We start from the raw sequence: 26,863 nt of genomic DNA, 5'->3' as shown, positions 1-26,863 counted from the left end.
TTCCAGATATGTCTCAACCGAAATCTGATCCCAGGTATTTTATACACGTTTCCAATTTTGGTGCATACTCGTCCACTCACTTGTGTATGAATACAGCTTTTTCTTCAACTCTACCCAAGAGTGTTCAATTGTGTTGAGGTCTGGGGGCGTCAATCCTCTACTGTATTGTCATTGAACCATTTCTATGCTAATCTCGATGTATGCAGTGGCCACATATGGATGGATGTTCCACCACATGTCATCAGTGGACCAAGAAGATTGCCTGCCCCCGGCTGATTTAATCATTAAATGGGTTGCCTATCTTTCCCTGAACAACCCCTTTAATAATCCAGTCAAATGCCTTTAAACCTTCTGCAATTTACAGTATCTTACTTGTAATCAGGATGTCCAAATCTTTCTTTTGTTTTGATGTCCCTAGTTTTATTTTATTTATTATAATTAAAATTAATCTGTCATGTTCTTGCCCATTCAGCCAGCTTATACTGCTCTATTACAGAGCATTATGCAATTCACTGTGACGTCGATAAATATGCTTTTAAGTCCTGCCTCTAACTGGGTCATTGTTAGACTTATGGCAGCCATAGCATTATCAATCACAGCCAGGTTCCTGACCTGTTATGTTCATAAAGCCTTATTACTAACAAAAACACACACATGAGCCAATATCTACAGATCTACGTTTTACAAGGAAAATGCCTTATTGCATTCAAAGATTTAAAGTTTTTTTGCTATTTGAGTTATTAACATTTTTTAACATTACTCAAGAATGTCTATAGTCTCTCTGCTAATATACCCACCTCAACCACAATCTTCTATTGTGTCTGTCAACTTATAAAACTGGATTGGAGCTTAAATCCATAATAAAAAAGCCTTCTTGGCAAATTATATTTTAACAATATTTAAAAATGTATGCATTATTTTCAAACACAATTTTTTTTTAGGCAGAGTACTGTAAATTCTGGTTCAGAGAAGACCACTTATAATTTCACAATCTATGTTGGATCACACATTTTAATAGCAAAAGAAATAGTGCTATACTTTCAGATTTTATGTATCTGATACAGTATCTGTGCATATTACATTTATATTATGTGTTATATTTTTTACCGCTGATATTATACATTACACTATTTAATCAAATACTAAAACAAAACCAACCTTTCCTTCAGAATTAGCAGACGATACCTTAACAACCTTGTTCCGGTTCAGCTTCCTCTTCACCCAGCTTTCTACTTGGACATTGAACTTCATAAATGTAACGTATGTTAGATAAGCAGTAAGAAGCAGGACACTTTCCCACCATTGGATGTAATTGTCCAAGAAAAAGGTTATGAGCATAATCAATCCCAGAATATAAAAAGACACATCTCGAAACAGTGGCCACCAGGTGAGGTTTAACACCTCCTTAGAAAATAAAGCACACATGCCAATTACAAAGAGGATATTAAATACTGCTGATCCAACGATGGTTCCAATACCAACATTGCTCCGAGATATAAATACTCCTATGAGTGATGTAAACAGTTCTGGAGCAGATCCTCCAGCAGCCATAAAAGTTGCCCCAGCTACATCATCAGAAATCATCAGTTTTTCAGTGATAACTGTTAATGAGGGAACAAAGAATTCATCACAAACAACAGCTAGTGCTATGAACATATAAATCATCCCAAATATATGGAGCACAACAGCACCCCTCTTTCTGTCTTCTAAAGAGAAAATGTCTTCTGGGTACTCTCCCTTGGAAAGAGATTTGTTATCACTTTTATAGTTCATGGAAATAGTGGACCCTGGGGTATCATTCTGGTTTTGCTCTGCAAAGTCCATCAGATTTCGTTGATGCCGTTGCAGTGGAGTATGGCTGTTTGTAGCACTGGTTAAATCATTGCTGTAAAGCTCTGTCTTTAGAAAGGCACCAACTGAAGTGGACAAAGTGCTTATGGCTATTATACTGAATACAAGACCCAATATTCTAATAAGTCTCAGTTTCTTATGAAAAAAATGATTTTTCTGGTTGTGGCACAGAAAAGTTTTTCCTATGCAGCAGCTTTCAATGATGTTGACAGCAGATTTTTCATGGAGGCCCATTTTTAATATCGTCAACAGAAGATGCAAAATGTTAGAAAAATAGTACTTGTAAAATGCAATGCATTGACATGCTTTTCCTTTCCTCTTGTATTATTAGCTCTTTAAGAATTGTAAAAGCTTTTTCTTGTGTAGATTCTTCATTCGTACCTAAAATAGGAAAACAAATATAAATATGGTTAAGTAATAACTGAATGATATATGCACATAAGTTTGCAACAGTTACATTTTTATTGGTTACTAAATAAACCCAATACTGATAAAAATAAAAAGCACACTATATTAGATCAAACTGATAGAATCTGATGCTTTCTCCTGTGAAGCCTCACCTGCATTTCAAACATGTGCCATGTGTGGTGCAGAACAGCAAAAAGTTGACTTTTTATTGCCACCTATGATAGTTTTACAGTTGATCATGATTGTGGCTTTACCATATAAGAAATGTTTTTTGTTCAATTTTAAACAAAATAATTTTTATGAGAAAGGAGTCACATGTTGTGCTTATTTTGTAGTGGGGGGCTTTTTAAAATCAACTTTAATACGCTTGGCTTTACAAATTAATTCTTTAGCCCATTCTTTTCATGCATCAGAAGGAATATTTACCACTAAGTAGCAATGTAATTACAATATTTACATAATGAAAGAAATAAAATAATCATTGCAAAAATTAAGTATCAATAGTAACAGAACAATTGAGGATTTCGGTTTACCCTAAGGGCCCATGTACACTATCATATTACGAGGGAGCATTCCTGTTTATCTGCCACCTGAGGCACAAAGATTAAAAATAAATGTCCTCTTCCTTGTGGTTGGAATGTTCCCTTCACTAAAGGGAATAAGTCCCCTGCTAAACTGGACAGAATGGGATAGAACAGAAAAAGCAGCAGGAGGTTCCACACATATCCCCTGCAAGAGACCTGCAAGACTGGATAACTTTGGGGTAAGTGACAAACCAGTATATGTGTGTACGTATGTATCTGTGTGTGCCTGCATATACCTAAATGTGGATGTCTGAATGTATGTGTGGATATATGTACCTGCATGTATGTGTGTGCAGCATGTGGATATGGATGTGTGCATGCATGTAGAAATCTGAAAGTGTGTGCATGCATTTGGATACCTCAATGCATGTGTGCCTACATGTGGATATCTGGGTGTAGGTGTGTATGCATGCATATGGGTATCTAAAATAGTGTGTGCATGTATGTGACTGCATATGCTTGAATGTGCATGCCTGCATGTATCTCTATTTGTGTGTTGGCAAATGTCTATGCTGCCTGAATGCATGTGCATGGATGTCCCTGAATGTGTGTGCACATCACTGAATAAATGCACATACCAATAGTATATTATGTATTAAATATCAAGGTAACATTTGACACCCTAATCTCATACAATTAAAAGGGGTTCTCTGGCCCCAAATTAATTTTTCATAGAAAGTATAGGATCAGTGGGGGTCTGACACCAAGATTATACAGATCAGCTGTTGCCGCAGTCTCCAGGTACCGGAAGACTCTAGAAGACAGCAGCGCAGCTCCTGTTGAAGTAAGAGAAGCAGCTCAGCAGCCCCATCAACTTCATAATGGTGGTTCTTGGGAACTGCAGTACCACTCCCATTATTTGAATAGGAGAGGCACTGTCCGTCTCCTATCAGCTTTCGGAGGCTGCTGACAAGATAGCTGATCTGTGCAGGGTCCAGGCATTGGACCCCCACAGATTACATAATGATGAATTTTGGGGGTTTGCCACCCACAAATCGTTAAGTCTCTTTAGATCCCATAGTATAAGAAATGAAGGGAAATGAGGAAAATAAAAAACAGCTGACACTCACCTTTTACCTTTGTGGTTCTTCACCATGGCGTTTTTAGCCACTTCCAGCCCTCTTGTGACTTCACTGGCCTTATCATGAAGTTTGCATCAAAGCGCCATGACGTGGGTGTGCCACACATCACAGACCTCAACTGTACCCTGAGGTCGCTGAAGTCACCCAGGTGGCTGCAAGACCATGGGAAAGAAGAAGGGGAACTACGGCGGAACCATTTTTGGGAGACACATGGCAGGAATCCTAAATGTTTGAGGTTTCAGGGCACTGAGAGAATTTGCCCTTCAATAAGAGGTGTAGAATAGGACAAAAACATTCTACATATGGAGGCCAATCATGATGATAACATTTACTGACATTAAAGTTGGGATATTTTGGCCATTAAATGGAGACGCTAATATGGCCATTTGTTTCCTTACTCTCCTCACCGTGGAATAAATGGATTTTAGGATTCCGATATTTTTTTAAGGGACCTCTATGTATCCTAGCTGGAATATCTTGAATAATACATATATCATGTTGTCTATATATTATCTTTATCCCCATTATGCAATCTGGGAGATTCTCTTTCTATTATGATTGCAGTGAGACATCATCTGGTGAATATATGACGCAACACAGTGGATGAAACACAGCTTGATGCCCTTGATTTGTGGTGCTTACTGTGTCGCTCAGTCTAGCGATTCATATTGCAAAATTTTAAGTATTCAATAACACAATGCATATAAATGGATCCTCCAAAGACTCTGACATTTATGTATGCCGTGCTCTGATTGTGTTACAATGTGCGCCAGGAGTAGATCTCCAATTTATATGTGCAGTGGTTTTGCCCAGTTACCATACCCACCTGCCACACCCTCATGGACCAATGGGAGCTAGGTAGAGACGGAGCTATAATTTGCTCATGCCCACCGAGTGTGATGTCCCTGTGGGTGTGGTCAAGGTACCAGAAGCAAAGCTTAGGCCTTACAGGCTCAGTATGGGGCAGCAGACGGCGCCTGAATGTGATAGTACTGGCTCCCATCATTAGGGTGCCTAGAAATTAAGCTTTAACTGCAATATCTTGAATCAAATGCAGTTTTAACTACTCCAGGGTAGCTCTTATTTCCTGATGTGCTCTCACTGATTACTAGTGCCGGTGAAACATTTTGAGAGTTTTGGACTTTATAGATAGTGCCTATTATTTCTATGGAGTGTGAGAGATGATTTTCATGAGTAGTGCTTATCACCTTTTTCGAGCATTTCATGACTTTATAGATAGTTCGATTATCTCTGAGATGCACAAGACTTAGGCCAGGGGTAGTCAACCTTTTTTCTACAGTGAATTAAAAAATTAAATCAAAGATTAGGTATTTAATGTGCTGCACAATAATTGAAAGATTTTCTGTAATACAGTGTCAGTACGTCAACATTACAGCCCTGTGAAGCTAATTCTAATCTCTCATATGTTCCCTGGATGCCAAGACGAAGAAAAAGAGCTAACGCCAGCAAAGGTTATCTTCACTGAGACCAGACAGACAGGGAATAAGAAGGTGAGCTGATGAATTTTTCGAAGAAAACCACTCTACCAATGATTTAGAAATTGGTTTGCTCCTGCCCTGATGCAGTGCTAGAATTAGGTAGTTCTCTTTAGATAACTAATTGGTCTGCTCAATCGTTCCCTGTCTGGTAATTCTCAGTGGAGTTAATGCTTGCTGGAGTTACCTCTGCTTACATCCTTCCAGTACAATCTGCCATGCCAGGCAAATATTGCTCAGGAAATGATGACCCCTGACTTAGGCTATCTTATATTAGTAAATTTAGACTAACTCCATTAGAAAAGCTCTGAGAAGCAACTCGTGTGAATATCTTTGGGGGTTTATAAGGAATGGACTAATTACAGGTCCCTAGGTATAATCATGTTGGATTAACCCATGGAATGACCTTTTAAATACAGAGACAAAAGGATTAAAAGTTTGGTTTTATTTATCATTCACACTCACTAATTCCACACTTTACAATGACTCCCCGCCACATATGTAATGCAGGGCAGAATATTCCCCACCAATCGCGTGACATAACCCAGCTAAAGTTCGGCCCTATGCCTGGACCAAAGCAACAGTCAACTTTTAGTAACAAGTCACCATCCACCAATCACAGTGTGTGGGGAGGGGGGCATGTCATCCCTATTGGAACCTGGGACACTGGCTGGCAACCCATACCAAATTCCATCATCATTCTGATGGCCTGATTACTGCACTGAGAGAAAACCAAAATGCCATATACACAAAAGGGTATACAGAATAAGCTCACAAAGATACTCATGATGCACACAGAGATATTTCCTATACAGACAAATACACGGTCTATGAATGGAACTCCATCAATGTTACTAATACTAATGCTGAGGGATAGGTGAATAACAAACAGACCTAACCCATTGTCCCCCACACAGGGACAAAACATAGATGACATAAAAGTTCAATTGTAGTTGGCATTAAAGCATGAAAAAGCGCAGTTATATGACAACTGTGTATGATGACCAACACAGACTAAAACATACTTAGCATGACCCTAGTGTGACCCTGCTAGTCAACACCACAAACAGCAGCTAGCTAGGATATAGCCAGAATAGGATGAAAACCCATTGTGTGGTTAATAGGTTCCCTTTCCCCCACATACTATTTAGTCTTTGTTGTGGTTACAAGTGAATGAAGAGATAATTATGCCTGACTATCTTCATTCACTTGTCCATTCCAAAAATAGCCAAGGGACATGTGTCCATCAGGAATTTAGGGTACCGTATTTTTCGGACTATAAGCACTGGACTATAAGATGCACCTAGGTTTTAGAGGAGAAAAATAGGGAAAAAAAAATTTCAGGCAAAAAATGGTAAAATATTTAATGTATGGGAGTTGTAGTTTTGGAACATCTGCAAGGCCACATTGACAGGTGACCCTGCAGCTGTACGGGGATGTATAGGGCGTTTTTTTTGTGGGGCCAGGTGTACTTTTTAGATATACCATTTTGGGAAAAACCCGGCGGTTTAGCACTTTTGATTTTGACGTTCACTGTACATAAAAATATTAGTAGACCGGGCATTTTCAGACACAGGGATACCTAATGTATATGTTTCACAGTAATGTTATACTTTTATATGTATTCTAGGGAAAGGAAGTGAACTTTTATTTATTTTATTTTTCATTATATTTTTTTTAAGTGTTTTTTTTTTTTTACTATTTTATTATCCCCCGCCTAGGGGGCTTGAACCTGCAATCATTTGATTGCAAGTCCCATAGACGGCAATACAAGTGTATTGCCGTCTATGGGAGATTCTATACATTACTATCGCGGAGTGTCATAGACCAGCCGCGATAGTAATATATATCTATGACAGGCCTGGGAGCCTTCATTAGGCTCCCGGCTGTCATCGGAACAGGTCGGCTCCTGCGGCCTCGCCGTGCAGGAGCTGGCCTGCATCACTAAAGGTATGGGGCCGGTGGGGATCGGCCCCGGGGCTAACTTTAAACTGCTGGGACCTGCGGAGGAGGAGCGGATTTGCAGCATGGCCGCGCTACTGCCACCGCTGGTTTTCTTCAGCGGCAGGAGCATGGCAATCTGCAGGCCCCGGCAGCTAAGACAGTCCCCGGCATCTGCTGTAATAGACCGGCGGATGCCGGGGAGTGTTTTAGTTGCCGGGGCCTGCAGTATTGTCACGCTCCTGCCGCTGAAGAAAACCAGCGGTGGCAGTAGCGCGGCCATGCTGTAAATCCGCTCCTCCCCCCACAGTCGGACTATAAGACGCGCCCTCATTTTCCTCTCGAAATTTGGGGGAAAAAAAGTGCGTCTTAGGGTGCATTCACACTACGTATACTGAAGCTTGCACCCTTTGGGTGAGTTCATACTACGTAAATGCCGGCGTATACGGCAAGCTCTGCTCATGCCGAGCCGTACTCGCGGGCAATTCCCATTCACTTCAATGGGACTGCTCGGAGTGAAAAAAGCAGCCCATTCATTTCTATGGGGAGCGCTCGTATGCCGGCTCCCATAGAAATGAATGGAACTGCTTTATACGCCGCTTATTCTGAACGTGTTTTACGTTCAGAATAAGCTGCAGTTTACGTAGTGTGAATGAGCCCTTATAGTCCGAAAAATACGGACTAAAATTACGAAAATACGGAATAAAATTTCCTATGGACATAGCAATAAATCCTGGGGCAGGAATACCCCTTTAAACTGGTCATCATACTATGCTATCCTCTGATATTACAAATGGAGTACACTTTCAAATCCACTTATACTTGATTACATGTACTACATCTCATACTTCATTGTGTATCACTGATCACTGTCTGCAATATTTTTTTATGACAATTTGTTAATGTCGCTTCGAATTGTTCAGATTATAACAATGATTGCCACAAACAAATAATGCCGACTTTGGTTTGCTACTGTTAGTATATACATCAAATTTACAGTCGCAAAACCTCATAAAGCAAGTGTACAACATCCAGAACATTCCAATGTGGCAGAAATGTGCTAATTTATGGTGACTGAGTCTTTACACAATGAATTTGATAAAGTCACATTACAGATCAATAAAGCTGGCCACACATAAACACATACAGTATTAATAATAGATAAAACAGAAATATCAATCATTTTGGCTGGAAAACTTTGTTTAGCAACCACCATAATCTGTTCAACTACAATAATCTTTTGGAAAATTTTAATCTGCAGCATATGCTGGTGATCTTAGAAAAAAGGCACGAAAATGACTTTCCCATTATTTTCTGCAATGATAATTCAAGTACCCTCACATGACTATTTAAGAGTGGGCAAAACCTAACAACTAACAGCTCAGCCCTGCTTCCATCTAACATACCTGAGCATGATAATGTTTGTCCACACACAGGAAGAGTTTCTCTGGAATGGCTCTGCCAGGTTGTAACACTTCCTTGGCCTGACCAGTCGCCAAATTCATCACCAATCACATATTTATGGGAAAAGCTGGGATACCGGATTCAGCAACATATGAATGTGCAGAATCTACAAGTCCAGCTACAACACCTGTGGACAAATGTGTCACACAATACTATACAGTAACCTGTAATAATCATATCTCATCTTGTATTCAGACTAGTGGTGGTTTTTTGATAGGGTCCATCAAATGGCATCAATTGGACATAAAAATTAAAGGGGTTTTCCAATAAAACCAATTGTCCTTGATTTATTTTCATATAAAAAGATAAACATCTTTCTCATATACTTTTATTAAAAATATTGCACCATTGCAGATTTCCCATTTGCCTAATCCTGGAAGAGGCCTGTCAATCAAATGTTCATCCTACTTAGAAGTCCCTTTAGCGGCATGAGAATGTGCAATTTTATTTCTTGCTGCCAGTCCTCTGAGAGGGCTCTTCTCACTGAGAATATTTAGTTATGTCCATAGACTTCTATAGTAAGGAATGGGAACAGAAGAGCATGCTGTTAGTGATGATTACTGACAGCTCCGTGAATAGCCTGTAAAAACCATTCCAGGTACCCACATAATAAAGCACTGGAAGTGTTTTAGTGTGTGCAGTTGGATCCCCTTATTAACACTCCCCCTATATATACACAGACTCTTTCTTCTCTCAGCTACTGTAGTCTGTTAGTAGGCAGAAAAGAGCTTCATCTCCAGTAAGTGGCTTATAGATAGACAGGGTCAAAGATAAATATCAGGTAAATTGACAGATATGAGAGGGCTTCTTTATTTTGTTAGACAAGTCGTAGTTGTAATTTTACCATCTTGGGGTACATACTATACATCTTTATGATCAATTTTTGGTCCTCCTTTTAATAAGTAGGGTATGCAAAAACAATAACCATAGCATTTTTTAAGCATTTATCCCATGCGGGACAAATACAATATATGTTTTAAAGTACAATATTTACTGTTTCTGTGACACTATGTTCACATTTGTGCTACTGTGTCTGTTGTTCTGGTCTCCTGGAGGACCAAAACAACAGGCACATGGACTGCTAAAATAGCAGACATCAACAGTGCCCTGCAAACCCAATGGACTATAGTGGGTGTCTATTCTTTTAACCTGAAACTGCTAGATGAAAAGTCAGACTTGCAACACTTTTTCGCCTGGCTATTTTTGGCAGTCACTGCAATAGAGTCTCCAAACAGAGACATAGATGTGAACCCATCCTACCCAATTATGTGTGCTTTTAGAATTAGAGATGAACTTGACCAGAACCTGGAACAACGGACCCATGATCACAAAAAAGTATTAAGGCACTGGTAAATGTATGTAATGCTAAAAGGATGGAATTAGGTAATTATAATATATATATATATATATATATATATATATATATATATATATATATATTCTATAATTTATTTATTTGAAATTATTTCTACATGTCAGCAAATATTAAAATTCCATAAATTTCGTCAGTGTTTCCTTGTGTACTTATGTAAACAACAGTGTAACTCACTTAGGCAAAGTTAAGTAACAGGTGCATGGAAAGAGGCTCAACCCATACAACAGGTAAAACAAAAAATGCCAGTTTTAGTTAGAATGCATAAATTTCAATTTATTGACAATCCAGTACATGTAACATTTTCATACAAAATTGTTTCACTCATGAGAAATAGAAGCACAAATGGCAAAGCGGAGGGACCAATAAGAAAAAGTTTTGCTAATTAGCACACCTTTCCCTAATCAGTTCCTCCACTTTTTCACTTGTGCTTTTATTTCTTATGCTATTGAAATCCAAAGTCTGACAAAAGCCAGGGCCCCATGGACTGGAAACGCCTTGCTAAAGTGCTGCGGGAACAACCGCGGCGTGAATGTATTATGGTTCTTCCCGCAGCGCTTTGAACAGAAAGTTCACAGAGTTTTCCTCTGCGGACTTTCTGTTACAATTACGCAGATATAATTGACATGCTGCGATTTTCAAAACCGTGACGGTTTTGGAAATCGCAGTGTGTCTGTGCTGCGATATTTTTCCGCAAAGTGAGAATGGGATTCGCTTGAATCCCATCCACTTTGCAAGAACTGTAAACGCCGCGATTTTTCCCACTGCGTTTGCGCCACAGTCAAATCGAGGTATTTCCGGACTGTGGGGCCACGGCCAAAGACTTTTAAATTGACAAAAACATTACATTTGCTGAATTGCCAATAAATTGGGAGCTTATGACTTCAAACTAGAAGTGTTCAAGTGTTCTTTCGTTTCATCTATAACAAAGATCGAGATAAACATAATTTTTTTTCCTCATGATATTATATTACACTTTTCACAGCTTTATTTAATTTTTTTATTCATGTAAACTGTTATTGTATGCCATAACATTACGCCTGTGAGAAATGATATCAACAGGTACATTGCCGGCCTTAGCTATGTGTGACCTTTGTGGTTGCACAGGACACCAGCTACCACACAATAAAGGGGACACAAGTGGATCGGGTACAAACAGTGAGTGCCAACCTGCACTCTTGTCTGCCCCAAGCTGTGGTCTGCACCCAGCGCAGTCCCTTCACTGCAGTATTGAGAGTTCCTTCAGGTTCCCATCCCTCTTCTCTGTTGAACTTTAATGTTATCATCTACATTCATAGCAGTGATGCCACACACATGATCTACAGTGAAACACAGCCTGTTCAACCATCTATTGCACATCTATTCTCCAACCCTGGACTCTCCTCCTAGTCTATGGTTCCGCAGATGTTGGGAGCAGAATAGACAATGTGCATAGGCTGTGTGCCACTGTAGACCCATCAGTTCTCTGAAGGTAGATGGCAACTATGCAGTACATCAGAGCAGGGTGGAGGAACACCAAATCGGTAAAATGGGAAATGGAGGGAGGTTTACCACAGGTAATAGCTCACCCCACATAAGTAATAGCATTACTTATGTAGGGGAGACTATTACCTGAAAAGGCACTATTACAGTATTAGTGACCTCCCACAAGTAATAATCCCCTCCCACATAGCTAATAGTGTCCCCCAAGGAAGTAGTCTTCCAAAAGTAATTCTATTATTTATATGAGTGAGGAATACTTTAGGTGGGTCACTATGAACCAATGTGGGGGCACTGTTACCTGTAGGAGAACTATTGGGGTATTTTCACACTGCAGAATTTGGAGCTGATTTTGAAGTAGATTCCGCATCAAAATCAGAAAATCCCATCCTGAATTTGCCTCCTGCAGTGTGAGACACACTTTTAGGCAGAAGTCTACCTAAAATTCCTCTTTTATTTCTGCTGTTAGAACATGCACTTTGCAGGGGGTACTTTTGTCACTTACTCATTTAGGGTCCTTCTGTTCAGAACCCTCTTGATGCCAAATATTTTATTCTTATCAATATGTCTTTGGAATGTGGGAGGAAACCCACGCAAACACAGAGAGAACGTACAAACTCCTTGCAGATGTTGTCCTTTGCAGGATTGGAACCCGGGACTCCAGCGCTGCAATGCTAACCACTGAGCTACCATGCTGCCTCCCATTTGCCATTTATTGCCCCTTTAGTGTTGTATGACAAAAGGTGCAAAAGCGGAAGTAAATGGAAAATGGCAATCAAAAAGGCACTGAACAAAGGGACACAGAAGCATGGCAGAAACAAAGAGGAATTAACTTCTGCCTCAAATTCCTATTCAGTTTCCAGGTCTCTGGCTCCTACCATTGCTTCACTCATAGATTAGCCACTGCAGCCCTTTGTGCTGCCCGTTCTGCCATTGATCAGCCACAGAATCTGTAACGCTGGGATCACACCAGCGTTCGGGTCTCCGTATCCGTCTTCTGCAGACAGAAGATGGAAACCTGTCAGACCGAGTCTGACAATGAGCGCCGGTGAGCGTTTTATGCTCTTTGCGGCAAAACCATTTTTTTAAAACCGGACACAAAGTACTGCATGTCCGACTCTGTGTCCAGTTAAAAATAAAACGGTTTCGCCGAGGAGAGCATAAAACGCTCACCGGCGCTCATGGCCAGACATTTTTCAAACCCATTCAAATGAATGGGTTTGAAACATGACTGCAGGTTTCCGTCTCCTGCCCTGTTTCGTGCAGGAAACGGAAATCTGCATAACGGAGACCCAGGGCGCAGATGTGAACAAGCCCTAAGAATGAGCAGGATACTTATTTTTTCAACTTCCTGCTTCAATCCCCACCTTGCATTATAAAAACTGGGAGGCAAAATTAGCACCAAATTATGCCTTGTGAACGTACCCTTAGAGTAGGTTCACATGGCAGAACTTTTGTGGTTGTAGTTCCACCTGAACCCCCCATTGAAAGCAATGGGAGTAGAAATCTTTTTGCCAAAGTAAAGAAGATTTCTGGGACAGATTTTGAATGGAAGGTTGCACCACAAAATTTACCATGTATACTTTTATTCTGAACTGTATTGTGGTTGCAAATCTTTCAGACCTTTAGTTTTATGACGCTAATTCAAAAGGGTATTGCAGTTCCTTTTTATTTATGATCTGTCCTCAGGATAGGTTATCAATAAAGGATCAGTGCGGTTCCACACCCAGGAGCATGGGAGAAACTTATCACATTGCATGGCTGCTATGAGTCAGATGGTGTTCGATGAAAACAGGTGCTATAAATCAGATAGTGTGTGATGTAAACAGTGAAGAGGTCGCACGAGCACTGAGGCCTCGTCAAAAAACTGATCAGCTGGGTTCTCGGTTGTCAGGCCCCTCCTGAGCTACTTGATAACATCTGTCCCAAGGATAAGTTATCAATAAAAATGTACTGGAATAACCCTTTAAAACATCATAATGAGATATCATGAAGTAAGTTCTGGTCATTAGACTTGAGCTCTAAATGGATTTGCTACAAATTCAGACAAATTAGAGCTGTGTGCATGAGGTCTAAAAAGATAATAAGCAGTGAATGAAAGGCAAGTCCTTCATTCTATAACAAGTATTAAGTGTTTTTCTTATCATGGTGAGGGCATCACAAGAGGGTTTCACACAGGGCGTACCTAAGGCCAGCACTGAACATCTGTTAGAGAAGAGCCCCAAAGAGGCTTTATTATGCCCCAAGCTTGATGCCAGACCTTGCACTGTATAATTGTCAGGATACGGAGTCGCCGCGGTCTCCTTGCTGCGCGGCGTCTTCCTGGGAGACGTGTTAGGAGTTCTATTGGGTGTGCTTAGGTCATTAAGGGTTAATCTTTTCCTTGCCTTCAGTCTCCATGCCGTTAGCCATCAGGTGTGTTTCTCTGCTGCTATTTAAACCCCACCCAGGCATGGATCCTTGCCAGCCATTCACTTTGTGTTTCCTGGTCCCCCTGCTCAGTCTGATTCCCTGTCTGTTTGTATTCCATATGTTTCTTGGTTTTTAGACCCGGCTTGTATTTTTGACTATCCCTTGTCTTTTGATTTGGTACCTTTTATTATATCTCCTGGCTTGACCTCTTGCTCGTCTGACCTCGCCTTCTCTTCTGTGTCTTGCTGGGACTTGTGGTCCTCCCTGGTTCCATGCTGTTTAGTCTTTTGTTTTGCATTGCATTTACACTGTGCTTTCTGTTTAGGTGTGACCCCGTGACTCCAGTCCCTAGGACTTTCAGGGCCTCCTCTCCCCTTATCCTAGCCGCCGGATAGAAGGTTAGGAGCCATGGTAGGCGCACTTCAATTAGGAAGTGCATTGGTCTGCCTCATCTCAGATATTACAGCATAGTTATAGCTGCAGGGCCTGCGACCCCTTTTGTCATTAGTTGCACAGTGTTGCTTTCCCAGCTGTGTCACTTTGCACTGCCTGACCCTGACTCCAATCCTTACAATAATATTGTATTCACAATGATAACAGCACTGAGGGGTGTTTAAAAAAACTATATTTTGCTCAGAAACAGGGGTAGCTGGGTTTTTCTTTATCTATATAGTTCTACAATATTAGTTTAAGTGTATGAAAAACAAAGAACATAAAGCTAGTCCAGCGTCATCGGGGCATGGTAAAAGGACACAAGAGTGAAGCTCATACAAATCCATTCATGCTTGTGTCCCATACCTCTGATATGCGCCGCTAGTGAAAAAATATACTGTTTTTGGGACAATAGCTGTGTAGTGATTATTTTAATACACTAGAAATGTACAGCAACTGTTCAGCACTATTGTCATGTGAATAAAATAATATACAAACACAATATCTGGCATCAAATTAGGTTTTTATACACCTGTGGCGCGGGGGTGCCGCGATCTCTCCCCCCCCCCCCCCCGCCGGCACCCCCTGGACCGAGATCGGGGGGTGCCGGTATCTGTAGTACGTAGTCTGGGGTCTGGTTAGTGACCCCAGACAGCCCTGAGCACTCACTTACTTACCTGGTGCTCCCGGCGTCTTCTGGAAGTGAGCTGTCCCGTCCGCACAGCTCACTTCCTGTGTCTAGAGTGAGACACGTGCAGGCTGTCACTGCAGCCTGTGTCTCAGTCTAGAGTAGAGAATCAGTGATGCAATCTTCACTGATCCATGTGTCCCATAGACACAAGAACAAGTAAAAAAAAAAGTGTAAAAAAAAAAAAAAAAGTATTTGAAAACAATTAATAAAGTTATAAAGTCCCAAAAATCCCTTTTTTCTATAAAAAATGAATTATGTAAAAAAAACACAAAAAATTAATAAAAACAATACATATTTGGTATTGTCGCGTCCGTAACAACCTGTACAACAAAACTGAAACAATATTTAATGTACACAGTGAACGGCGGTAAAAAATAACGGAAAAAACCCGCCAGAAGTAGTGATTTTTCGCCATCTCACCTTACAAAATGTGCTATAAAAAGTGATCAAAAAATCATATGCACCCCAAAATAGTACCAATAAAATGCACAGGTTGTCCCGCAAAAAATAAGCCCTCAACCAACACTGTCAAGCGAAAAATAAAAATGTTACGCCTCTCAGAAGATGGCGATGCAAAAATCACTGATTTATGTCCCCAAATGTGTTTTTGTTCTGCAGACTTAGTATCGCATAAAAAAATAACATAAATGAGGTATCGCCGTAACCGTACCAACCCGCAGAATAAAGGTCACATGTTACTTATACTGTACGCTGCATGGTGAAAAATGTAAAAGGTAAAACTCAATACCAGAATTGATTTTTTCTCTTTTAAATCCAGCAAAAAAAGAGTTAATAAAATGTAATCAGTAAGTTTTAGGCACCCCAAGATGGTGTCATTACAAAATACATCATATCCCGCAAACAACAAGCCCTTATATGGCCACGTCAGCAGAAAAATAAAGAAAATATAGCCTCTACCAATGTGAAGACAAAATCACGCCAAATCGCCAAATCATTAGAACACAACTGGGTGCGGCAGGCAGGGAATGTATAAGCTGTGCAAGCGAATATCAGGGGACACCCTATATTTACAGCTTATGAGGGAAAATATACCAGAAGTGACCCCCAAAGTGACCCCAGTGTGACTCCCCCAATCATAGGAGCTACTGGGGGTACAGTAGGGAATTTAGTGTCTGCAATGTCCTCCGCACCGCTTATATATTCCCTCTTTGCCATCCGCTGTGCAGTCACGTCCGGGATACTAATACTACACTACACCCCCTGATAAATTCTTTTAGGGGTGCAGTTTTCAAACTGCGGTCACTCCTTTGGGGAATCCACTTTTCTGGTACCTTACAGGCTCTACAAACATGACATGGCGTCTAGATACCAAACATCTGAATCTGTACTCCAAAAGCCGCATCGCGCTCCTTCCCTTCTGCCCCCTGCTGTGTGCCCAAACTGCAGTTTATGCCACATGTATGACACTGGTGTAACCGGGGTAATGTCATATGTGAGTATAAACTGATATTAGGGCACATGTATGACACTGGTGTACCCCGGATAACGTACGTAATGTCATATGTGGGTATAAACTGATATTAGGGCCCAGCCAGACACAGAAGGGAAGAAGGTTATTTGGTTTTTGGAGCACAGACTTAGACGGTTTGGTTTTTGGATGCCATGGCACTTTTGCAGAGACTCTAAAATTTCCCCTACAAAATGGGGTCACTTCTTGGGGAATTCCAGTTTACTGGCACCTCCAGGGCTCTGCAAAAACAACATGGCACCCAGAAAGTCCCTCTAAATCTGTACCCCAAAAGCTATAACGCGCAGTGCTCCTTCCCTTCTGAGCCCTGCTGTGCACCCAAGCAGCAGTTTATACCCACATATATAATTTTTTTGCCCCTCGGGATCGCCCACTTAATAGTTTTAGGAGTGCAGGTCTCTGACAATACAAAGTGGGTGCAATGCATTGGATATCAAAATGGCATATTTCTTTAAAAATTTCAAATTTTGGGAAGCATTTTTAGTCTCAAAATCATAATACCACTTGATACATTCCTTGATGGGTGTAGTTTCTAAAATGGGGTCACTTTTGAGGGGTTTCTATTGTATTGATACTTTAGGGGCTCAGCAAATCCGACATGGCACCTCAAAACTATTCCAGCAATATATGTCCTCCAAAATCCAAATAGCGCTCTTTCCATTCTGAGCCCCAACATGTACCCATACAGCAGATTATGATCCCATATGGGGTATTGCCGTGTTCAGGGGAAATTGTGTAACAAACTGTGGGGGGCTCTTAATTCTCTAAGTACTTGCAAAAATTAAAAATATGGCGCTAAATGGACGATTTATTGGAAAAAAAGTAATTTTTCATTTTCACATCTCAATGGTAAAAAAATCTGTGAAACACCTGTAGGGTCCAAGTGCTCACTAAACCCCTTGATAAATTCCTTGAGGGGTCTAGTTTTCAAAATGGGGTCGTTTTTTTTTGGGGGGGGGGGGGGGTTTCACTGTTCTAGCACTTCAGGGGCTCTCCAAATGCAACATGGTGCCTGAAACAGATTTCAGCTAAATTTGCCCTCCAAAATCCCAATAGCGATCCTTCAGCTCTGGACTTTACAGTGTGCCCATACATCACTTTACATCCACATGTGGGGCATTTCTGTAGTTGGGGCAAAGTGCTTGACAATTTGTGGGGTGCATTTTCTTTTTTAACCCGTTGTGGAAATGCATAATTTGGGGTTAAAGCTACATTTTATAGCAAAAAATGTCACTTTTCCTTTTGTTGGGCCAATTCTGTTACACTCCTGTAGGGTCAAAGGGCTCACTAAACCCCTTGGTAAATTCCTTGAGGGGTATAGTTTCCAAAATGGGGTGACATTTTGGGGGTTTCCACTGTTTTGACACATTGGGGGCTCTGCAAAAGGGACATAGTGCCTGAAAAGTATTCTAGTAAAATCTGGCCTACAAAATCCAATTAGCGCTCTATCCGTTCTGAGAGCGACCGTGTGCCCGTACATTAGGGTACCAGCACATATGGGGTATTGTCGTGTTCGGGAGAAATTGTGTAACAAAATGTGGGGTGCAGTTTCTCCTTTAACCCTTTGTGAAGATGAAAAATTTGGGGCTACAGTGACATTTTATTATAAAAAAAGTAATTTTTCATTTTCACATCTCAATGGTAAAAAAATCTGTGAAACACCTGTAGGGTCCAAGTGCTCACTATACCCCTTGATAAATTCCTTGAGGGGTCTAGTTTCCAAAATGGGGTGACATTTTGGGGTTTTCCACTGTTTTGGCACCTTGGGGGCTTTGCAATCGGGGCATGGCGCCTGAAAAATATTCTAGCAAAATCTGGCCTACAAAATCCAATTAGTGCTCCATCTGTTCTGAGAGCGACCGTGTGCCCGTACATTAGGGTACCAGCACATATGGGGTATTGTCGTGTTCGGGAGAAATTGTGTAACAAAATGTGGGTGCAGTTTCTCCTTTAACCCTTTGTGAAGATGAAAAATTTGGGGCTACAGTGACATTTTATTATAAAAAAAGTAATTTTTCATTTTCACATCTCAATGGTAAAAAAATCTGTGAAACACCTGTAGGGTCCAAGTGCTCACTATACCCCTTGATAAATTCCTTGAGGGGTCTAGTTTCCAAAATGGGGTGACATTTTGGGGTTTTCCACTGTTTTGGCACCTTGGGGGCTTTGCAATCGGGGCATGGCGCCTGAAAAATATTCTAGCAAAATCTGGCCTACAAAATCCAATTAGTGCTCCATCCGTTCTGAGAGCGACCGTGTGCCCGTACATTAGGGTACCAGCACATATGGGGTATTGTCGTGTTCGGGAGAAATTGTGTAACAAAATGTGGGGTGCAGTTTCTCCTTTAAACCTTAGTAAATGTGTAAATTCTAGGGCTAAATGAATATATTAGTGACAGAAATTGAAAAATGTAAATTTGACCTCCATTTTGTTTTAATTGTTGTGAAATGCTGAAAGGGTTAAGAAACTTTCTAACTGCTGTTTTAGATTCTTTCAGGAGTGCAGTTTTTAGAATGGGGTGACTTTTGGGGGGTTTTATTAGAGAGGCCTTTCAAGTTCCCTTCAGAACTGAACTGGTCCCTTGAAAAATGTGTTTTGGAAATTTTCTTGAAAATTTGGAAAATTACTGCTTGACTTGTAAGCCTTATAATATCTGAAAAAAATGAAAGGGTGCTTAAAATTTGATTGCTACATAAATCAGAGACATGGTTAATTATATTTATGAAAAAATTCGGGTAGTATGACTTTCTATTTCAAAGGCTTGCAATTTCAAAGTTTGAAAACTGCATTTTTTTCAAAATTTTCACCAAATTTCCTATTTTTTCATAATTAAAGACAAAACATATCAACGAAAATTTACTACTGACATGAAGTACAATGTGTTACGAAAAAACAATCTCAGAATCACTTGTGTAAGTTAAAGCGTCTCAAAGTTATCGCCATTTAAAGTGACACATGTCAGATTTGAAAAAAGAGGCCTGGTCCTTAAGTCACTTTTGGGCTGTGTCTCTAAGGGGTTAAGATAGATGTTTCATTGATTTTCTTATGTAACAGTAGGTTTATTTTAATTATACATGAAAGCTCTTAAATGGTGTTTAAAAAAGAACATACATTTCAAAATAATAAACTACCCTTAAAAACAAATAATATTTCTACGTATTAGTGCTCGTTCACATCACGTTTTGATCATTGGTTTAATTGATCGGTTTTGCAGAGACAAAGACTGATATGAAAAACGGATGTAAAAAGATGGAAACTGATTACAATCGTTTACATAGAGTCAATATTAAATAAAAACGGATCACTTTCTGATCGTTCTTTTGAAGAACAAAAAGTGTCGTTCGTCCAACAGTAACTAGTAGTCAGCCAGAGCCAAAAAGCACTGCGGGAAAAACTGAGGTTAAATCGCAGTGTGGTTTTTCCTGCAGCACTCTTCACAGAGAATCCGCAGAGTTTTCCTTTGCTTACTTTCTGCTTCTGTTTCCGTAGGTATAATGGAATGCAGCTATTTAGAAAAACGCAAGCGTTTTTGAAATCGCAGCATTTTTGCTGATTTTTTTATGCAATGTGTGGATGGGATTAGCCAGAATCCCATCCACTTTGTAGCTACTGTAAAATACCATGTTTTCTTACTGAGTTGAACCGTTTCTACGTGGGGCCCGGCCTAAAACTTCTTTTAACTTAGGCTCCTTACACACGACCATGTGCCACCCATGCAGGAATAGTACCTGCTGTAAGTTTTGTGGCAGTGTCTCTTGGCCTGCACACAGATCCGTGGAATAGACAATAGTGTGCTTGGGCCCATAGGGAATGAATGGGTCAGTTTAATATATAGAAAAAACACAAATATCGCACTGAAATAGCAGATGGTCATCTGCAAGGGGCCTTAGATAATACTGTTCATCTACACACATGGACAAAATTGTTGGTACCCCTCGTTTAATGAAAGAAAAACCCACAATGGTCACAGAAATAACGTGAATTAGGGGCCACATGGTGGCTCAGTGGTTAGCACTGCAGCCTTGCAGCGCTGGAGTCCTGTTGTTCAAATCCTGCCAAGGGCAAAAAACCATCTGCAAGGAGTATATATGTTCTCCCCATGTTTGCATGGATTTCCATCCCATATTCCAAAAATACGTACTGATAGGAAAAAAAAAAAGTACATTGTAAGCTCTATGTGGGGCTCACACTCTACATAAAAAAAAAGAAGAAAGAAATAACTTGAATCAGACCAAAGTAATAAAAAATTCTATGAAAATGAACAAATGAAAGTTAGACATTACTTTTCAACTATGCTTCAACAGAATTAAAAAAAAATGAAACTCAAGAAACAGGCCTGGACAGAAATGACGGTCCCCTTAATTTAATATTTTCTTGCACAACCTTTTGAGGCAATCACTGCAATCAAACAATTCCTGTAACTGTCAATGAGACTTCTGCACCTCTCAACAGGTATTTTGGCCCCCTCCTCATGACCAAACTGCTCCAGTTGTCTCAGGTTTGAAGGCTGCCTTTTCTAGATGGCATGTTTCAGCTCCTTCCAAAGATGCTCAATAGGATTTAGGTCAGGGCTCATCGAAGGCCACTTCAGAATCGTCCAGTGTTTTCCTCTTAGCCATTCTTGAGTGTTTTTAGCTGTGTGTTTTGAGTCATTGTCCTGTTGCAAGACCCATGACCTGCGACTGAGACCACGCTTTCTGACACTGGGAAGCACATTCCTCTCTAGAATCCCTTGATAGTCTTGAGATTTCATTGTACCCTGCACAGATTTAAGACACCCTGTGCCAGATGCAGCAAAGCAGCCCCAGAGCATAACAGAGCCTCCTTCATGTTTCACAGTAGGGACAGTGTTCTTTTCAAGATATGCTTCATTTTTCCATCTGTGAACATAGAGCTGATGTACCTGGCCAAAAAGTCGATCTTTCTCTCATCTGTCCATAGGACATTCTCCCAGAAGTTTTGTGACTTGTCAACAAGTACTTTGGCAAATTACAATCTGGCTTTTTTATGATTTGTTTTCAACAAATGTGTCCTCCTTGGTCGTCTCCCATGAAGTCTACTTTGGCTCACACAACAACGGATGTTGCGATCTCACACTGATGTTGCTTGAGTTTGAAGTTCACCTTTAATCTCTTTAGAACTTTTTTTGGGCTCTTTTGTTACCATTCGTATTATCCGTCTCTTTGAGTTGTCATCAATTTTCCTCCTGTGGCCACGTCCAGTGAGGCTGGCTACAGTCCCATGGATCTTAAATTTCTGAATAATATGTGCAACTGTAGTCACAGAAACATCAAGCTGCTTGGAGATGGTCTTATAACTTTTAACATGTTTTCTATCATTTTCTTTCTAAACTTCTGAGACAACTCTTTCCTTTGCTTCCTCTGGTCCATGTTGAGTGTGGTACACACCATGTCACCAAACAGCACAGTGAGTATTTGTAGCCCTATATACAGGCCCACTGACTGATTACAAGATTGTAGACACCTGTGATGCTAATTGGTGGACACATCTTGATTTAATATGTCCCTTTGGTCACATAATTTCGGGGAGTACAATAATTTCTGTCCAGGCCTGTTTCATGAGTTGTTGAAGCATGGTTGAAAAGCAATGTCTGACTTTCATTTGTTCATTTTCATAGAATTTTTATTTATTATTACTTTGGTCAGATTCAAGTTATTTCTGTGACCATTGTGGTTTTTCTTTCATTAAACAAGGGGTACCAACTATTTTGGCCACGTCTGTAACTCATCGACTTTTGCAAGTTTCTTTTTATAGCACTATGCTTGCTCTTTTTTACTGCTAAGCATACAGTTCTCTAAAATTGCTATGTCATTTTCGTACATGCAAAGCTACTATTGACATCAAATCTGACGTAACTGCAGTGAGAGCTCAGAACGAAACCTTTACCACAGGTGTGAAAAAAAGGTTATGATGGATCCTCTAAAAATCTAATCACATGAAAACAAATTAATTAAGATTGGTAAAAATGGATTCTATCAGTTTGTGTGCAACAGAAATGACTAATATTTTATTCAGATACATCATGATGAGCACCTTTTTTTTTTTTTTTTACAAAAAAATACTATATTAAAAACAAAATAATAACAGCCTTATACCTTTCACAAACTATTTACATTTCACTATAGTTATAATTATCACTTAGTAGCAAAGAAAAACAGAATGATAGGAGACCAGTGATCCATCCAATTTTTATAATAATACTAGCTGGTACCCGCGACTTCGTCTGCGGTGATTGTACAAGTGGGTAAATACAGGCGCGGGTAAGGTTTTCGTACTGTGTATAAGGGATGGGATATGAAATGTAGCTTTGTATCTTGTTTTTTCTGTCATTCTGAGAATACGTGAGACTTTTGTGTTGAATGTAATTTGTATTTCAGCTGCTATACGGTGTTGGTATAAACGGTACATAGTGTCTTTGGGACAGAGGTATTTCAAGTGAATATACTTGGATATACGACATTGTATGATTTGTTATTTTCCGCCAGTACATGTAAGTTTTGGGCACAGGATACTCTTGAGCAAGCAACATAAAGTCTGTCCCTGTGCATGACAGTTTAGTAACTCCATGCGCCTCTTATTAATAGCAATTAACCCCATAATGTCCCTCACATTAACCCCTGTGTAAGAGGTACTGATATGTGAGAGACTTGGAGGTAATAATTAAGTATCTTCATTATTGAGGTCTTTTATTAGTAGCTCCATATGTCTCACATAGTAGTAACCTTTATATGAGGCACACAGGGGTTAATATGAGGGACATGATGGGGTTTATTCCTATTAATGTGAGGCACACAGGGGTTAATATGAGGGACATGATGGGGTTTATTCCTATCAATGTGAGGCACACAGGGGTTAATATGAGGGACATGATGGGGTTTATTCCTATCAATGTGAGGCACACAGTGGTTAATATGAGGGACATGATGGGGTTTATTCCTATCAATGTGAGGCACATGGAGTTACTAACACTAAACTAATAACCCCAAATGCCTGACATTAATGAGAACAGTAATCCTATGTACCTGTGTGTTTTTCAGTTTCACTTTGCTAGCAGCTCCTCTCCTCCTCGGGGAATGTTTGCAGGATGCAGACCACTATAGCAGGCAGAGACCTGCGATTAAGCTCCACCCCCTGGGTTTCCTGCACCCCTCTCAAAGGGGAGTGTCCTTATGCCTCAGCTCTAGCACAGCACTGAAGACTCGGACTTCATTTAACTCTTGCAGGTCCTGTGCTGCTGGCGTTCCGGTGAAAAATGGCAGGAGTGCCACTCTTGGCACGTGTGCCAGGGGTTGCTGACCTCTGCTGTAGAGGGTAATATGAATTTTGTGGCTTGCTATGGTCCAAAGTGTGTGAGATTGCAGAGATAATGATGTGAGTTTTGGGTTTTGTGGGGGTCCTGGGAAAAACGTATGTGTGCTATTGTGACGAAAAGTAGCCTATTGCGCAATCGAGTGTAGTGACTATGTTTGTGGAAAATTTCAGCCAAATCGGTGGAGCGGGTTTTGCGTGATTGAGGAACAAACATCCAAACATCCAAACTCACAAACTTTCACCTTTATAATATTAATAGGATATATCCCACATAGTTACAATATGTGTGTCATATTTCTTACTTTTACTACAAATATTGCTTAGTTCACAGAAATGTAGTAATGATATGTACATTATACAAACCTTTGCATTTAGTTACTGTATTTGAATAGTTAGATAGACATGGTACTGTATGTATGGTATAAGCAGATAAATAGATAAGACAGATAGGTGGAAAGATGTATAGATACACAGATGGACAGGCACATAGAACAGAAAGATGGACAGATGGTTAGATATGGTATGTATGGATAAATAGATATAATACTATTACTGCTTCCTAAATAATTATATAATAACTAGAAAACGGTCTCTATTTTCAGCGCACAAGAGGTAATACTAGATGAATACGTATACATTCATTGGTGGATTTCTGACATTCAGTGCTGGAGCTAGTCTGATCTCACGTGGATTGCAGAGCACAGAATCAGTAAGCTACTTATTGACTGCAATCTGTTTAATCTTCATCTGTTTAACTTTTAGCTTGCACAAAGCTTCTCACCCATGAGGGGACATTTTCACTACATCCACACGCTCCTTTTCTTTACGAAGAAGCAATAACAATACTCCAGCTCAGTTCTAAAAAAAAACATGTTTATTTCATGAAAGTATCTGCTGGGAAGTCATGAGAATGTACTGTTATATATTAGCAAAGCTGGACTGAAATCCACCAATGAAAACTTTGGTTTCAAGGGTAAACATATTTTGAGGTAAGGGATTAAATGATTATTAATTCACTTCAGGTCAGTTGTTTGCTGGACATCCAGGGCAAGCAAATCCTGAGATTCTCAATTCACATGTGAAAGCACAGAATCGCAGAAGAAAATACAGGAAAATATACAGACACCGATGGTTGACTATATAACTTATTCAAGTGTTTATGACCCTACATACAAAGAAAACAGATGAAAGTGTCTATGACCCTGTCTACAAAGAAAGCAGGATAGCGTTTATTGTAGATAGATAGATAGATAGATAGATAGATAGATAGATAGATGTGAGATAGCTGCATAGATAGGCAGATATTAGATATATGGACAGATATGAGATAGATAGATAGATAGATAGATAGATAGATAGATAGATAGATAGATAGATAGATATGCAATAGCTTCATAGATAGATGAATAGATCGATAGATGATAGATATGCAATAGCTTCATAGATAGATAGATAGCTGTGCAATAACTGCTGTGCAATAACTGCAATAACTGACACAAAAGAAAATTCAGACTGCACATCCCAATGTGAACAGGTGCTAAACTACCATGGCAGTATATAAATACAGAAAATGTAGGAGCACCCTACACACAGCTTCTTACTATTTGATGACATATTTATAACAAAGAACCTCTAATTTGTATGTATTAGTTTATAGTAATGTTTTTTTATTTTACTTTTGTGCTGTATGCATGTGGCACCTACATTTTTCTGTATTTGAGTAGATGGAAAGATATGAGATAGATGTGAGATAGCTTCATAGATAGATATATAGATAGATTAATGTGTGATAGCTGAATAGATAAATGTGCAATATCTGCATAGATAGATATGAGATACATAGATAAATAGATAGATGTGCGATAACTGCATAGATAGATATGAGATAGATAGATAGATAGATAGATAGATAGATAGATAGATAGATAGATATGCGATGGGTGCATAGATAGATAGATATGAGATAAACAGACAGGTGTGCGATAACTGCATAGATAGATAGATATGGGATAAATAGATGTGCGATAACTGCATAGATAGATAGATATGAGATACAGATAGATAGATAGATAGATAGATAGATAGATAGATAGATAGATATGCGATGGCTGCATAGATAGATATGAGATAAACAGACAGGTGTGCGATAACTGCATAGATAGATATGGGATAAATAGATGTGCGATAACCGCATAGATAGATAGATATGAGATATAGATAGATAGATATGCGATGGCTGCATAGATAGATATGAGATAAACAGACAGGTGTGCGATAACTGCATAGATAGATAGATATGGGATAAATAGATCTGCGATAGCTTCATAGATAGATAGATGTGCGATAGCTGCATACTAGATAGATTATAACTATAGTTATGATATAAACCAATAGTTATGAAATAGTTCTACTGATAATAAGACATAGATAGAGATAAAGAGATTCTATATAGATGCGAGCTAAACATATATGATGGATGATAACAAACGGCTAGAGGCTACATAGACATAGCTAAACAGACAGATAAAATAGTAATAAATATTAATGTGTCTACACTTTATGTAATAACGCTTCATTTGTAAGTGACATCCAGTAAAAAGTTAAGTGAATGTGCTGACCCTGAGTTTAGCTGTGCCCTACAAACTACAGGTCATTGTTATTCATCCCAGTAAACAGCTCTCGATGAGGACCAGGATACAGGGGACATGACAGCACTCACCAGTGGCCGATGCCAGCCTTGTAAAGTCACAGCAGATAGGCGTGCCAGGACTGAATGCTGCTCATCTTTCCCTGCTGTAACCAGGAGTTGTAGGTTGATGTGCCAGCTGC

At 39.8% G+C, this 26,863-nt stretch overlaps 1 protein-coding gene across 3 annotated transcripts in view; it reads right to left on the bottom strand.

The window, feature by feature from the left end:
- SLC24A2 (solute carrier family 24 member 2) overlaps positions 1 to 2,214 on the bottom strand; it is a 148,665-nt gene extending 146,451 nt beyond the window's left edge. For 2 of the 3 annotated variants that reach the window (XM_075280017.1, XM_075280037.1), the window contains exon 1: positions 1,159 to 2,214. In XM_075280017.1, coding sequence (XP_075136118.1) covers positions 1,159 to 2,085 — 927 coding nt within the window. In that variant the 5' untranslated portion in view covers positions 2,086 to 2,214. The remainder of the gene's footprint in view (positions 1 to 1,158) is intronic. The other variant, XM_075280026.1, reaches the window with a different exon arrangement.
- Positions 2,215 to 26,863: the final 24,649 nt, after the last annotated feature.

The sequence above is a fragment of the Leptodactylus fuscus genome, chromosome 1 (genome assembly GCF_031893055.1).
Source record: "Leptodactylus fuscus isolate aLepFus1 chromosome 1, aLepFus1.hap2, whole genome shotgun sequence".
Classification (NCBI taxonomy): Eukaryota; Metazoa; Chordata; class Amphibia; order Anura; family Leptodactylidae; genus Leptodactylus; species Leptodactylus fuscus.
This window is presented reverse-complemented; position numbering and strand designations above follow the sequence as displayed.